Raw genomic sequence first — 15,000 nt, 5'->3', positions numbered from 1 at the left:
GCAGATTTTGTCTAGCTCTTTAGAAAGTAGTAGGATTTTGGATCGATGCAAAAAAGATTCTTTGCTCCCAACATACAATCTCTAATATTGTTTTCTGATATATAGTTTCAACAAAACTACTACTTGAACAAAACGGTTCTCCTAACATAAAACTAGTATCATGCTTTACACTTATGCTTCACTGATGTTTTGCTTTGGTGCTGGTAGTTTTCAATCTTCTCTCTTAGTATTTTCTAGTAATATAATTCTTAGTCTGTATGCACTATGTGTGCTCTGAATGAAAATGTAATTAACCACTACTATACCCTGGGGACTTTTCGGGGTCAATGAACAACACTTTGTGGGGGACTTTGCCAGACTGCTTATTATGGCGCAAATAACAGCCGTGCACTTTACAATCTTAACTGAATAAAACGTAGTTTACACAGGTGTCCCCAGAACAGTGTGAGTGACAGACCACCATACCGGGAACTACGTGCCCTACTCTTCTCGAACAGTATGTGGGTTCCACACAAGTGAAATGAGCTGAGACGAGGCCTACAGTTTATCGTCCTCATCCGAGAAGACTGGAATTTGCGGGTGTAGTTACAAAGGCAGCACTTTTTTCGGTGCTCAGTGGCTGAGCTTCCGATCGCTTTGGCGCTTCGCTATCTCTTGCTTTCTCGCTCCACCCTCTTTCCTAACTGATGTATACTGGATGTTTTGTACTTATGTGTTGTTTGTGCCGGATTGAAGGTGCATAAACTAAACAGGCAATATATATGCATTAGAAGTCTACAGATTACTCGAAAACCTCACGGTTCATTTAAATTTGGGCTCTGTGTATTTCCTTAACAATTGAGAAACACCAGAGATTTAACATACGATTTAATTTTCAAAAGTATACATAGATATACTTTGTTACAAGAATTATGAAGTGAAATGCGAATAAAATTGTTGTCGTTGTTGTTTTTCTTGACGTATCCGCTTTCTAGACCTCAGTTTTGAATCAAGATCTCAAATGAAGCTGATCTTGAATAGCAAACAGACTGTTTTATAAATCACGAACTTTTGGGCCCTCAATTTCTTAGGCTCGGTAACAATGCATGTAGCGTGCCAAAGAATGGAGGTTGGCACAGAACTAATCAATCAAAACTGTCGAAAAAATGCCAGTGTAAATAACCAAATACCAGACTAAATTACCACCAGGCTTGATAAAATAAGACCATCGTCAATTAAGCAAGGATTTTACTATCGAGAGAGTAATCTGAACCAGTCCCCCCCCCCCCCTTCACCCAAACGCGTGAATATCACATGCAGCAATAACTCAGCAAAAGAAAGCATACGTATTTTTAAATAAGGATATAGCAGAACATACCTTGACAAATATTGTAACAGAGGCAAAACAAGCAAATTGTTGCTTCGATTTTCATCGTTTTGCTTTACGCTTCGAGAACGCTTAACGATTAGAAACAGCGAACAAAGGGTTAGAAGGGCCGAAACCATGTGATGGACTCCTGATGAAACAAATTGACATATATCCTGAGTAGATGTGTAGACAGTCGCAAAATAGAATTTCCGGTATTGAGCGAGAAAAATTTTCCAGTGGAGTGATTCGTTCTTGTGTCACACGCGAGCTACCGAGGGCTCGAAAAACTTCCGCGGAATATTTGTTTCTGAATCAAATGGAACGTTCACTTCGAAACTGCCGACCAAACTAGAAAAATTCACAGTTTTTGGAAATTTCGGTTACATCTGTGTAAGAGAAAAAGCTCTGAGCAGAAAAGGGTCAAGATTAGTCAACAGATCGAAGCGGATTAATTTTTCTGTTGTCAAAACGGTATCCTCTTATGTTCGTTCCCAGGACCTTTCTCGTCACTTACAGAGAAGGTTACTGGGAACGAGATTGAAGATGATTGGGCGAGCTCTCGGTAAAAGATATCAAAATTAGCGAACGTTACTACAATAAGTATTTGGCGACCGCAATAGGAAACAGATGTAACGAATAAAGCAATTTGGGGGCTTCGGGGTGAATGAGTGGGATCGAGCGACTGTTTTTGGGAGGGCATTATTCCGCCATTATCCCTTGTTACCCAAGAGATACCTTGGATAAGAAGGGATATTATTAGATTATGCAGAAAAAAGAAATTGCATTACAATAAAGTGCGAAAAAGTGAGTACTACTTCGGGTACCGCACACAACAGAGTAAAGGTTGTTTATTTGTAATTGTGTTTTGGCTGGGTATTGTTTCCGAGTGGCTCTTGCTTCGTTTGTTTTACGTCATCTGTGCCTACTAGTACTTTTCTACTGCACGAAGTAAGAGCCGAAAAAATTCCAGTCCAGTCCTTTGAGAGAAGTACCGAAAGCTAAACAATGCTATGAAAAGAGAATACAATTTGGCTCGATGGACATGCATCAACAACATGGCCTCCGACCTTGCAACTTCTGGAAATACTAAGCCTCTCTAGAATTATGTTAAAGGTAAACGCACTGGTACCAATACTTTGGTATCCTTGGTTGGCGATGAAGTCCTGACAGAGGATAGCTTGCTAGGAGCTTGAATTTGTATTTCTCAGCTGTATTCACTTTCGAGGATCTTGCAAACCTGCCTGCTTTAGAACCTATAGTTAGCGAGAAACGTAATGCTATTTTCTGCACTACTGATGAAGTTTTAAAGCACATTTTAAGTCCCTCAAAACGAATAAGTCTCCGGGTCCAGATCGAATCTCACCGGTATCTGAACTGGCGCCCTCGATCTCATTCCTGGTCAACAAATTATCCTTCCAGTTGGGCCATCATTGCCCAAAGATTATAGATCAGCAGATTTTTTTCAATTCCATAACAAATGTTGAAGCATATTTTATAATATTTTGAGCAATATTTTCATTATCGTTTTCTTGTATGCAGAGTGTTGTAATGCACGGACCTTCGATAAGAAATTGAAACGTGCAAACCAAATTAAGTGCCGCAAACAACCTCGTCCCTCTCTGTTAATTTAAGTAACTTTCCTACGAGTAATGCTTTAGGGGGCAGCCGAATTTCCGCCGATGTTGTTGGAGACACGAGGACCGTCTTAGCAGCTCTTTCTAGCTTATAAAATTGTAATACCGACCATGTTAGTTATCTTAACGTAATTATCTGTAGTGTTAGTTTTCCCGCGGTTAGCTCGCACGGGTTAGCATAAAGGACTGCGGGAACTTCGGTTTCCGTTGCTATCAGTCTATCCAACAATTTAATTAACTCGAATTTAGCTAGGCTGAGGTATCTACCACAAGTATTTACCACAAGCTTTCCGCCTTTGTTGTTGAGAGTGTTAGGATCACCTTTGTGTAACTTTTCAAGCTCTCTGACCAATCATAGCTAAGCAAGAGCATATATAAACGCCAGTTTTTAAGAGCACTAAGAGAGAGTTGGCTGCCGGCAACGGCAGAGTGCTGAATTTCTACGCCAGAATAAAAATGTTGAAAAGCCGAAGCTGTGTGTACAAAATCTGTCCCTTAACACAAAGGTCCTGAACACTTGAGAGAAAAGTATCGCCCAATTCCGCTTACCTAAATTATATGCAAGCCGATTAGCAAAAAGAATAGTACGCGATAGGTTAATATCATTTTGGTAGGACCAAAAACGAACTTGGTTTTCTTCAGGGCAGGTTAACTGTGATTCAATTACTCTCTTCCTTTCGCGACTTTGCGAAATCGAGACATTCATCTCTAACAGCAGATGTTATATTTCTGGATCTCGGCAAGGCTTTTGATAGCGTTCCTCACTAGCGTTTACAAGTACAGCCTCGGTATTAACAGTAAATTACTCAACTGGTCAAGGCATTTTCTCATGTGTCGTAAGCAACGAGTTGTTGAAAAAAAGTCTTTCTCTGAATGGGCGCCCGTGGAATCTGGTACCCTACATAGAACTGTCCTTCGTCCAATCTTATTCCTGTCATATAGAAATTATAATATTACTGTCTTTGTTTCTTCCAAGATTAAACTATACGCGGATGATACAAAAATTTATAGAGAGCTTCGCAATCCTGCTTTCGACATACAAAACCTCCAAAGTGATCTTGATAACCTGGCAAATAGGCGAAAACATCATGGCAACTCAGCTTTAAAAAACCTATTCATAATTCATGAGCCCAACAGCCTATCAAAACATCGATAAAACGTCACGTGCATGAGCTTGATATCCTGATAGTATTCTTTATAGAGCGGTTTTCAATTGAGTGTCGAAAGTAATTAGCAAATTACTTTGCTTTTGCATTTCTTCACTCAGTGATTGGTTCAAACTTCTTGAGCCACTTTTTCAACCAATCAGAAGAGAAACCAAAACTAATCGTGGCTCGCGCGTGCACATTTTCCCGCGCTTTATGTCGGCTACGTGTAATTACTGAGTTTTAATTGGTTTACTGGAATGTCTCCGTCCTTTTTGATTGGCCAAAGTAATTGCTTTGGTTTTGGTTTTACGACACTCATTTGAAAACCGCTCTAATCCGCTATAAACCAATATTCTCCTCTCACAATTTGAACCATGGTTCTGAGTTGAGAGGGTCACGCATTTTGTGAAATGTTTTTTGAAGTCGTTCAAAAAACTCGAAACACGTGTTCTATCGGGTCTAAAAGCACATGGCTACGCTTCGTGTTTATAAACCTCGATAAAACAATGCTGCTCGCTTTTTAAATTAATTAACACTACTTTAATGAGGAAAAGTGCGAAGCAATGAGAATCACGCATTCCCGTGATAAATCGACTATGGATTTTAGGGAAGATATTGTTGACGTCACCTATTGTCATTAATGTGCCAACCAGAGCTGTCGAAACAAAGGGTTTTTTGTTCCTGTGATTGGCACATTTGAATAACAAGAGCAACGTTTGTAAATAGATATCTTCCCTATAGTCTAGGTGCGGTCTTAAAGGATGTTGAAAGTTTTGATAATACCAAAAGATCTCACCTGGAGTGAACATATCTGCACCATGGTGAATATGGCGAATTAGGTCTTAGGGTTTATAAAACGGACCGCTGGAACAGCTAATACAAAAATAATTCTCACTAGTGCTTTATAAAACATTGGTCAGACCTCATTTTGAGTACGCCGCACCAGTCTGGAACCCTTACCTTGTCAAAGATACCCATATAATAGAGAGCGTACAAAGACGTGGAATGTTATAAGATTCTGTTCGGTTTGTCTCATCTGGATTTCGACGAACATTTCGAATTTGCGAAAGCCAACTCCACAGAACAAAAGAATCCGTTGTTTCGACAGCCAATAGACCTCTGGTTGACACATTAATGACAATAGGTGACGTAACGGTGAGTATCGCTATTAGAGTGATTCGTGACTGGAACAATCTACCAGGAAATGTTGTTGAAGCAGGAAGCCTCGAACTTTTCAAATTACAACTTAAATCACGTTTAAAAGCTGTAAGCTGTTTTAAAATTGCAATGGAAGTTTTAATGTTTTAATTAATCAATTAATTAAGGAGATTTTTATTGATGGGGCTAACCTCTAAACTCCCCTTTTCAAATTTATTGATATTTTTGTATGTATGGATTTAAATAAACATGTATGTATGGGTTATTGAGCAAGTGTGAGGTCAAGATGGCTGGATATTGGCCAAGTTCTTTTTTGCAGCCATCTTGACCGAACAAGCTTGTTCAATTAAGGATTTATTGTATGGGATCAGAAACTCATAAGGGTTGTTCAATCCTTATGAGTTTCTGATGGGATAAAACACCAAAAAATGATCTTTGATCTTGCGGGACCAAGCGAGAAATCCCGAGCGGGCGGTATAGCTCCATAGTGCCCGCTCGGGTAGCCAATCACAGCGCGGGATTTGGTTCTTCTTGCCTGCTCAAAGAGCTAGTCATATAACAATGTATTGTATTGTATTGTGAAGAACGAGGCATATAACAAAAGACGCTATTCATATGCAAATTAGCGAACGGGTATTCCAGAATCTAGCCAAAAACGGAGATCAACAGGATAAAACAATTGCCAGAAAAATGTCTGGGCTTCTTTTCCTTTTTAAACTATGACAATAACAATTGAGCGACTTTCAATGCTTTTTAGTTTATATTTGACTGGTCGGGGTGACTACGCTATTTCAAGCAATATAACAAGGGAAAAAACAAAATTCATCGAAGCAGTAATTATCAGGACGTGCGTTGAATGGACCAAAGTGTAATGACGTGTTTTACGCGAGGAACACGAAACTAAATTAGTCACACTTACCCATAGAGCGGGTCAACGGCAATTGCTCTTGGAAGACCCAAATTTTTCCAAAACAGAACCTTTCTATTAGTTCCATCTAAGTTTGCAACTTCTATCCTATTTGTTTGCCAATCTGAATCACCACAGTCGGTCCAATACAACTTTCTTGCCACCCAATCTACAGCTAGGCCTTCGGGTTTCCTCAAACCCAACGAAATCACATCCTCTACGTTTCTTGTCGTTCCTCTAACGGGTATACGCTTGATTTTCTCCAAGATAACATCCGTCCAGAAGACATAGCCCTCCGCAAAGAAGAAATCCACTGCAATAATTGAGTCGTCCAAACCATCGACTACTATCGTCTCTGAAGCAGTACGGTTTTTGTGAATTTTTTGAACTATCCTTATGTCCTTGCGATTGGCATATAAAAGCTTGGGAGAATACGCTGGGGACGGAAGGAAATCAAAATTAAGTTGCAACTAAGGTATAGAAGTAATGCTTTTTTCATCTCTCAGATTGACCTGAATTTTTCAGCCGCCTCCTTCGCACACTAAATCACTTGTGGAGAGACTCTGAGAGTGACTTTGCAAGCTGAAATTCCGGCTACTGTAAGACCCTCTAAGACTAATTAAACGCTTTTATTATATAAACACCAATGAAATACCAAGTGAGCTTTCGTGCGAAAACATGATATCTTCACACGTGCACGTGAAAGGATCACTGTTGCTATGGTTACATATGAAAATCGCGCCTTTCGATGCCTTTCGTGAAACGATGTAGTATTTCATTTGTGTTTATATAATAAATAGAATATTACATGGCCGCTTGGAGATACAAAATTTCTCTTCTCGTGTTGAAGAGAAATTTCGTACCTCCGCGCGGGCATGTTTGCTATCATAACATTTATCGCCAAGACAAAAACTCGAAAAAGTGACCGAAAATAGATTTTTTTGCATTTTATGTCTTATCTTAACTTCGGTGCCAGTTTTCTCCAAGGATTCGCTACCCAAATTAGAATTATAACCAAATCTCATAATTTTTTCGCGAAATTTTTGTAGTTTTTTTTAAGTTAGCTGCATATTTGAAATTGTGCCACCTCTGGCAAAGTTTTACATAGTGAGCTTTCCTTAGCGCAGACCGCTTCATAACTTGGTGACCGTCTTGTTGCATTGAGTTGTTTTAGAGAAATTTTGCGCAGGTGAACAATAATTTGTTGCGTGATCATGACTTCCTTTTGGTGGAGTACTCTTATTCGGCAGAATTCAGCCATAGTTTCCAAAGTTTTAAAAAAGACCTTCAAAGACGCAAACACGCCGATTTGGGGCCGATATCACGGACGTTGCAAATTAGTCGCGTTTTGTTAAAGAAAAAAAAACATGCTTTGCTATCTTATTGCTGGCAGTTTTCTTCTCTCTTAATGTATCCTTGGAGTATATTTGTTAGTCTGTATGCACTATGTGTGCTTTATGCTTTAATGTGGTGTTTCCCTCTCTTACTTTCCAGCTCTACCTTCTTTCCAACTTGATAGTACTAGATATTTGTTTGCGAGTGAAGATGCAAAAATCAGCAACATACATTTATATTATATTATATTATTTTATATTTATATTATATTATTTTATTATATATTTCTTTTACGGACTGTCGTATAAATCACCAACTTCTCGGCCCTCTATTCTTAGCGTGGGTTAGATTGGGAAATCCGAATTTCCCAATCGAATGCTCCCTTATGCTCGGTAACGATGTGTTCGGTGTGCCAAACTGCTTCCGTGATGTTGCAACAGTTAAAAAGTCGTAAAACTAATCAATCAAAACGGTCGAAAATGGCAGTGTAAATAAATGCCTAAATGACTCAGGTACCAACTTACTGGGTCGAATGATTAACATAGGATCTTCGTCAATTTAGCAAGGATAGATCTTTCTTTAAGCATAAACAAGCAAATATTAACGTTAAAAGCCGACGTTTCGGCGTCATCGTGACACCATTCTCAAGGCAAATAGAATAAATAATGCGATATCGGTTTGATTTAAATAGTCTCTACAAATTAACATAACAACAAAGGATCACAAGTTCTTCAAGTGAATACCTTCGCGCGAATAGAATCCGTTTGCACGTTTAGGGATGGTTTAAGTTTTCTTATGAAAAGCATCTCCTTAATTAGGCAATCAAACTTGTTAGTACATTTGGTAAGCACGTGAAATTGTTCTGAAAAACAAGGTGGTACGTTTGAATTATGGTCGCCAAAATAATGTTTACAAATTGACGACGATTTCTGTTTGTGTCCATCAACGCGTTCGTGGAGGTGGCCGCGAGTGTAACCAACATATCCTGCATCGCACAGGTTACATTGAAATTTATAAACTACACATTGTTGGTTAACAATGGCTGGCTTGACTTCTCGAACTTTAAGGTCTTCGTTGAGTTTTCTGCTGACGAACACGGGCTGAATGGTGGTCCTGATTTTTGAGCTGAGGTCTGTGAGACGCCTTTTCACTACATTAGCGGAGACCTTATCTTTGAAAGGTATGATAACTCGGATGGGGGGTGTAGTCGTGTCGGTTGATGGAATGTGCTGCTGGTCTGCTACCTTAGAATCTACAAATTTCTTGACAGCCAGGTTGAACAGGTGCTCCGGGTACTTAAGCTTTAAGAATACAATCTTAAGTCGATCGCATTCTTGTGAGAAGTAAGACCAGTCGGACGATATGCGGTAAGCACGATCTAACATTGTGGTAATTAGATTGCGCTTGTAACGGATGTCCACGTGGCTCTGGTAGTGGAGTAAAAGGCCCGTGTTGGTTGGTTTTACGTAAACCTTGGTCTTGATTCTGGTAGCTAAGTTTAACAGTTCAACACCAATGAAAGGAAGCGAAGCATTCCGTTCCACCTCCATAGTAAACTTTGCTGATGGGTGGCAATTGTTTAGGGTGTCAAGAAAAATCCCGGCTGATGCTATGTCAGGCATGATGGTAAAGGTGTCATCCACATATCGTCGATAATAGGAGGGCAATTTGTCATCTTGATCGCGTTTATCTTCAATGGAGCACATAAAAACATTGGCGAGCAGAGGACCAAGAGGGGATCCCATTGCGACGCCATCTGTTTGCTCATCTGCTCATCTGTTTGCTTCCATCAATGACACCAGCAAATTTAGACCAGTTGATACACAGAGACCCAAAACAAGAGGAAGACCTGTGAAATATTATCATCCGCTTTTACAACGGGAAAAGCAAATTAGTGCCGTGATATCTAAAGTACTTCCAAAGCCCATTGCCGACTCCATCCGTCCCAAAGGCTCTAGACTCGCACATCTATATGGCCTACCAAAGACTCATAAGGAACAACTTTCTATGCGCCCAATTCTCTCCGCTACGTATACGTATAACTACGCGTTGGCTAAATGGCTGGATGAGAAACTGAAACCACTCTCATGTAACCAGTACACAGTCACAGACACCTTTGAGTTTGTCAACGAAGTACAAAGCCTTGAGATCAGGAGAGGTGATATTCTCGTATCTTACGATGTCACCTCTCTATTTACCAATGTACCATTGGATGAAACTATCCAGATTCTAGCTGACAAGGCTTTCAATGATGACTGGTTTAACAAGACCCATGAACTGAACCTATCTAGAGACCAGCTAATTGAACTACTCAACGCAGCCACTAAGAACCAACTATTTCAGTTCAATGGAAATCTCTATGAGCAAACAGATGGCGTCGCAATGGGATCCCCTCTTGGTCCTCTGCTCGCCAATGTTTTTATGTGCTCCATTGAACATAAACTCGATCAAGATGACAAATTGCCCTCCTATTATCGACGATATGTGGATGACACCTTTACCATCATGCCTGACATAGCATCAGCCGGGATTTTTCTTGACACCCTAAACAATTGCCACCCATCAGCAAAGTTTACTATGGAGGTGGAACGGAATGCTTCGCTTCCTTTCATTGGTGTTGAACTGTTAAACTTAGCTACCAGAATCAAGACCAAGGTTTACGTAAAACCAACCAACACGGGCCTTTTACTCCACTACCAGAGCCACGTGGACATCCGTTACAAGCGCAATCTAATTACCACAATGTTAGATCGTGCTTACCGCATATCGTCCGACTGGTCTTACTTCTCACAAGAATGCGATCGACTTAAGATTGTATTCTTAAAGCTTAAGTACCCGGAGCACCTGTTCAACCTGGCTGTCAAGAAATTTGTAGATTCTAAGGTAGCAGACCAGCAGCACATTCCATCAACCGACACGACTACACCCCCCATCCGAGTTATCATACCTTTCAAAGATAAGGTCTCCGCTAATGTAGTGAAAAGGCGTCTCACAGACCTCAGCTCAAAAATCAGGACCACCATTCAGCCCGTGTTCGTCAGCAGAAAACTCAACGAAGACCTTAAAGTTCGAGAAGTCAAGCCAGCCATTGTTAACCAACAATGTGTAGTTTATAAATTTCAATGTAACCTGTGCGATGCAGGATATGTTGGTTACACTCGCGGCCACCTCCACGAACGCGTTGATGGACACAAACAAAAATCGTCGTCAATTTGTAAACATTATTTTGGCGACCATAATTCAAACGTACCACCTTGTTTTTCAGAACAATTTCACGTGCTTACCAAATGTACTAACAAGTTTGATTGCCTAATTAAGGAGATGCTTTTCATAAGAAAACTTAAACCATCCCTAAACGTGCAAACGGATTCTATTCGCGCGAAGGTATTCACTTGAAGAACTTGTGATCCTTTGTTGTTATGTTAATTTGTAGAGACTATTTAAATCAAACCGATATCGCATTATTTATTCTATTTGCCTTGAGAATGGTGTCACGATGACGCCGAAACGTCGGCTTTTAACGTTAATATTTGCTTGTTTATGCTTTAAGAAATCGTTATTGATCAAGATCTTTCTTTATCCAAACTAATCTGCAGAGTTACTTTAAAGCTAGGATTTCACTATTGAGACAGCATTCTTAACTCCCTCAGAAACACGTCAATATCACAGCAATAACCCAGCAAAAGAAAGCTTACGTATTTGAAACTAAGGATATAGGAGAGCATACCTTGACAAATATTGTAACAGAGGCAAAACAAGCAAATTGTTGCTTCGATTTTCATCGTTTCGCTTTCGCTTCGAGAACGCTTAAGGATTAGAAACAGCTGGCAAAAGTTACAAGGGCCTAGACCATGTAATGGCCTTCTGACGAAACAAATTTACATTTATCCTGAGTAGATAATGAGTAGACAGCCACAAAACAGAATTTCCGGTTATTTTCCAGTTGGGTGATTCGTTCTTGTCTATCACGCAAGCTCCCGAGGGCTCGAAAAACTTCCGGGGTATATTCGCAACCTCGTCCCCAGGGTCTTCTCGGCTTTCAATATGGCGGCGGGTCTTGAGAAGACCCTGGCAAAGATCGCAGATTGGTGCTTTTCTCACATGAACTTTGATTGGTTTAATGTCGAAAGAAAGATGGCGGCTAGTGAGGAGAGCCAGAAGAAGAACAGGATTCGTGTTTAAATCATTTTCAAAATTGTAGCTGTTCCGTAAGAAGCAGCTGCAAATTAACAAGCATAACAGTCAAAAATAATTCACCGTTTTTTCACGTTGTACGATGATCTACATCAGGCCTCGATTCCAATTAAAACTACGTTGGCTTTTCACGCGCGTACGACCTCTGGCATAGGGATCGCTCTATAATTATTAATATAGAAGGATATAATGGTATTTTGAAAGACGTAACGGTAATTAAGTGATTTTATTTCGTACGTACCTTTACGTTTTGGTTCATTTTGGCGTCTCACAATTGTAATTCCCTGACGCGATCGAGTATTGTTACTGTTGTTCAATGTTTTCACCATGTCAGATTGTGTTACAATTTATAAAATTGTGCAAGAGGGTTCATAGATTATTGATGTGGTTGATTTAGCAGCTGTATGTGGCGCTGTTGACTCGTGTGACAGCTGCAATGAAGGCGGGTCTGTTAAATACAGGTCACATTCCACAGGTCAAGACTAAAGGTCGCTGCTCCAATAATCCCTGAACAATCAACAACTAAGCCAAAAGTTTCCCCGAGACCTGGAACAACATTTTTGTTGAGTGATTAGCGCTAGCAGACACTTTTGGTGTTGTTTATTTGTCTGCAGCACGGTGACATGTACACTCACCTGTGGAATGTGACCTGTGTTTTATTTTAATAGACCTGCAGCTGCAGTAATCCATATTCTTTCCCATCCCTTCCACACTCTTCAGCTAGTGGTGCACAGAGAGATCTAGCTCGGTTGGTTTTCATCATTGCCTTTTACTTTAATTTCATTAATAAAAAATATTAATCTCCTCGCCCCAAACAAAGTGCATGTCACCTTGTAATTTTCCAAGAGGGTTATTTAAGATTGTGAAGTCTTAATAACAAATATTATTCTTGAAAATAATTGTAATGCCTTTCATTATAGTCTTATTGACCTGTCAACTCGCTGACGACTTCCATTTTTGCTTCTTTTGATTTAAAAATATAAATATGTATTCTTTAATTTTGTACACATGACTTTTTTGGCATCACACTCCTGTGAGTTTTCTTGTACTCCAATAATTTTTATTCGTTTTCAAAACATGCTTTGAAAATATTCTCTAGCATTGCTCAAGTTGTGGTACATCGAGTGATTTGGGGGGAAGATTGCAGACTGGACAGGGGGATTGGGAAATAAAATTGAAGGTGACAAAGCACAGGAAATTTGCGACTTCACCAGCAACAAGAAACTATTTCACAAAAAGAAATAGTGTTTTGTTTCTGGAATGGTAAGGGCAGGAAAAAAGATAAAATACTGTAGTGTGGGTCACTTGGTCGGTCATATATATTTCGCTTCGTTTATTGAAACTCTCAACAAAGACGGACAAAAATGTGGATGCAAACTCTCTTAATGGTTTGAAGCCTGTCAAGGAATATTAACCATTAAAGAGAAGAACATAATGATACTTGTCTACAAATACCTAATTTTCAAATTCCGTTTTCTGTGAATCTTCCATGTGAACCTAGGAAGTTACCAGCACTAGCTTTAAAATAACTGGTTCCTGGAAAACCCAATTTACTACTACAACTCACCAGTGCGAAGATTGTTTACATTACTTAATACCACGAAGAGAGATAGCTTTGGATTTTTCAACAATATATCCCCTTAATTAATGTAACCCAAAATCATTCAGATAGTGAAAACTTCATATTTATGACCCATTTCCTTCACTTCCGTGTTTGTCAGCATTATGATTTGCTATACTTCAGGTTCACATCTTCACAAGTTTGTTTTTTTCGTTTCAGAGATGTTTAGATGTTCAATTACAAACTCTGTTTTGAATGGCCACTCTACCTCATAATTTGTGTAAATAGTTCACCCTGAATTCTAAATAGATACAATTCGTTTCTGAGTAAATGAAACGAAAGAAAAATGCAGTTTAAGGAATGGAGGCAAATAAAACAAACCGTGCCATTGTCACTGCCTCCAAAACAGCAGAAATTGTGCCCTTTTTTAATTAGGCCCAACAGATTTCATGAGCAGCATTCCAAGACATCACATTGTCTTCACTGGTAGGACAAGACATAGAAAAGTTCTTTACATAGCTTGAAAAGTGCAGGAAGCAGATTGCTAATCCTATGGAATAGCATGTTCAACAATGTACATTGGCTTGATTATTTCAACTTTACCACAACATATATATTTACAATAACAAGTTGTAAGAATGTGGGCACTAAACATGCTGTGGTTCCCTGTTGGCAATCTGAAGAGAATTAAAATACTGATTTTACACTGACATGACAATACGTGCAGTCAATCGATGAGATGAGAGATAAAACCACAATGCAACAATCAAATGGTTTCACTGTGAAAATGAAGTACCACAGATATGTAGTATAATAATACTTCCTTTTAGGAAAATAGCTTTGGGTCAATGTATACTGGGGAAAGTCGTTGTCAGAAGGCTCATATACACCGATAAGAAATCAGATAACCATTCAAGTGTATGAAAAAGATAATTAGGTTTAATTGATTGAAAATAAACATGCAATGTAAACTATACATTACGGAAGACAGTGAGCACACCTCCGTGACTAAATAGCTAGAACCAGGGCTTTCATTAAACCTTAGCTCACTGGATTTTACGGTAATCAAATGTCTGTGATCTTACGGGTGAAACTGTGTGCAACGGCTGTTTCCAAACTATTTAAAAATCACAGCCCTGAGAAATAATAGCCGTCTATAAAATTGTATTGATTTAAAATAACATGAAATGAAAAGAAAAGCAAGTTTTTTTCTGTCATCTACCGCATTCTCGTTGCTCGTGCGTTCATCCATCCGTATTTTTGGTTTCTTACATCAAATTTTACAGCTTTGGGTTTCCCCTTCGTACTCCATTTTGTTTGTTGGCAGTTGTCGTACCCAGATTTCTCTCACCTTATTCCTTGCCGCCATTTTGAAAAAAATTGCATATTTGTCCATCCTCGATGGACAAATATTGATCACGTGATCTGCTGTGTGCCAGGGTCTTCTCAAGACCCGCCGCCACATTAAAAGCCGAGAAGACCCTGGGAACGAGGTTGGGTATATTCGCTTCTGAATCAAATGGAATTTTCAATTCGAAACTGCCGACGAAACTATAAAAACTCACAGTTTTTGGAAATTTCGGTTACATCTGTTGAAGAGAAAAAATCGAGTTTTTGGTCTAAGCAGAAAAAGGTCAAGATTGGTTAACAGATCATAGCGGATTATTTTTTTTGTTGCCAAAACGGGATCATCTTCTGCTCGTTACCAGGACCTC

At 39.4% G+C, this 15,000-nt stretch overlaps 4 protein-coding genes across 6 annotated transcripts in view; 1 reads left to right on the top strand and 3 right to left on the bottom strand.

Moving 5' to 3' along the window:
- Window positions 1-11,399, bottom strand: part of LOC138014513 (low-density lipoprotein receptor-related protein 6-like) — a 33,687-nt gene extending 22,288 nt beyond the window's left edge. The window contains exons 1-2 of one of the 3 annotated variants that reach the window (XM_068861603.1): window positions 11,258-11,399; window positions 6,208-6,631 (exon numbers count right to left, since the gene is read on the bottom strand). In XM_068861603.1, the coding sequence (XP_068717704.1) occupies window positions 6,208-6,631; window positions 11,258-11,312 (479 nt within the window). In that variant the 5' untranslated portion in view covers window positions 11,313-11,399. Of the gene's footprint in view, window positions 1-1,357; window positions 1,700-6,207; window positions 6,632-11,257 lie in introns of those variants that run through there. The other 2 variants (XM_068861601.1, XM_068861602.1) reach the window with 2 other exon arrangements.
- LOC138014528 (myotrophin-like) overlaps window positions 1-15,000 on the bottom strand; it is a 463,943-nt gene that overhangs the window by 199,779 nt on the left and 249,164 nt on the right. The window lies entirely within an intron of this gene.
- On the bottom strand, window positions 8,011-9,275 carry LOC138014525 (uncharacterized). The gene has a single exon (XM_068861616.1). It carries the CDS (start codon window positions 9,273-9,275, stop codon window positions 8,262-8,264), a length of 1,014 nt encoding a protein of 337 aa, XP_068717717.1. The 3' UTR covers window positions 8,011-8,261.
- LOC138059689 (uncharacterized) lies at window positions 9,280-11,237 on the top strand (the record flags this gene model as incomplete). The annotated part of the gene is made up of 1 exon (XM_068905301.1): window positions 9,280-11,237. A coding segment is annotated over one exon (1,647 nt), but the record flags the coding sequence as incomplete, so codon positions are not given.

The sequence above is a fragment of the Montipora capricornis genome, chromosome 8, assembly GCF_036669925.1.
Source record: "Montipora capricornis isolate CH-2021 chromosome 8, ASM3666992v2, whole genome shotgun sequence".
Lineage (NCBI taxonomy): Eukaryota > Metazoa > Cnidaria > Anthozoa > Scleractinia > Acroporidae > Montipora > Montipora capricornis.
Note: the sequence above shows the minus strand (reverse complement) of the source record. Positions and strands in the feature narration are given on the sequence as shown.

Excerpts from the sequence above, each read along its gene's own strand:
- LOC138014525 (XM_068861616.1), bottom strand. The coding sequence starts at position 9,275 with ATGGGATCCCCTCTTGGTCCTCTGCTCGCCAATGTTTTTATGTGCTCC.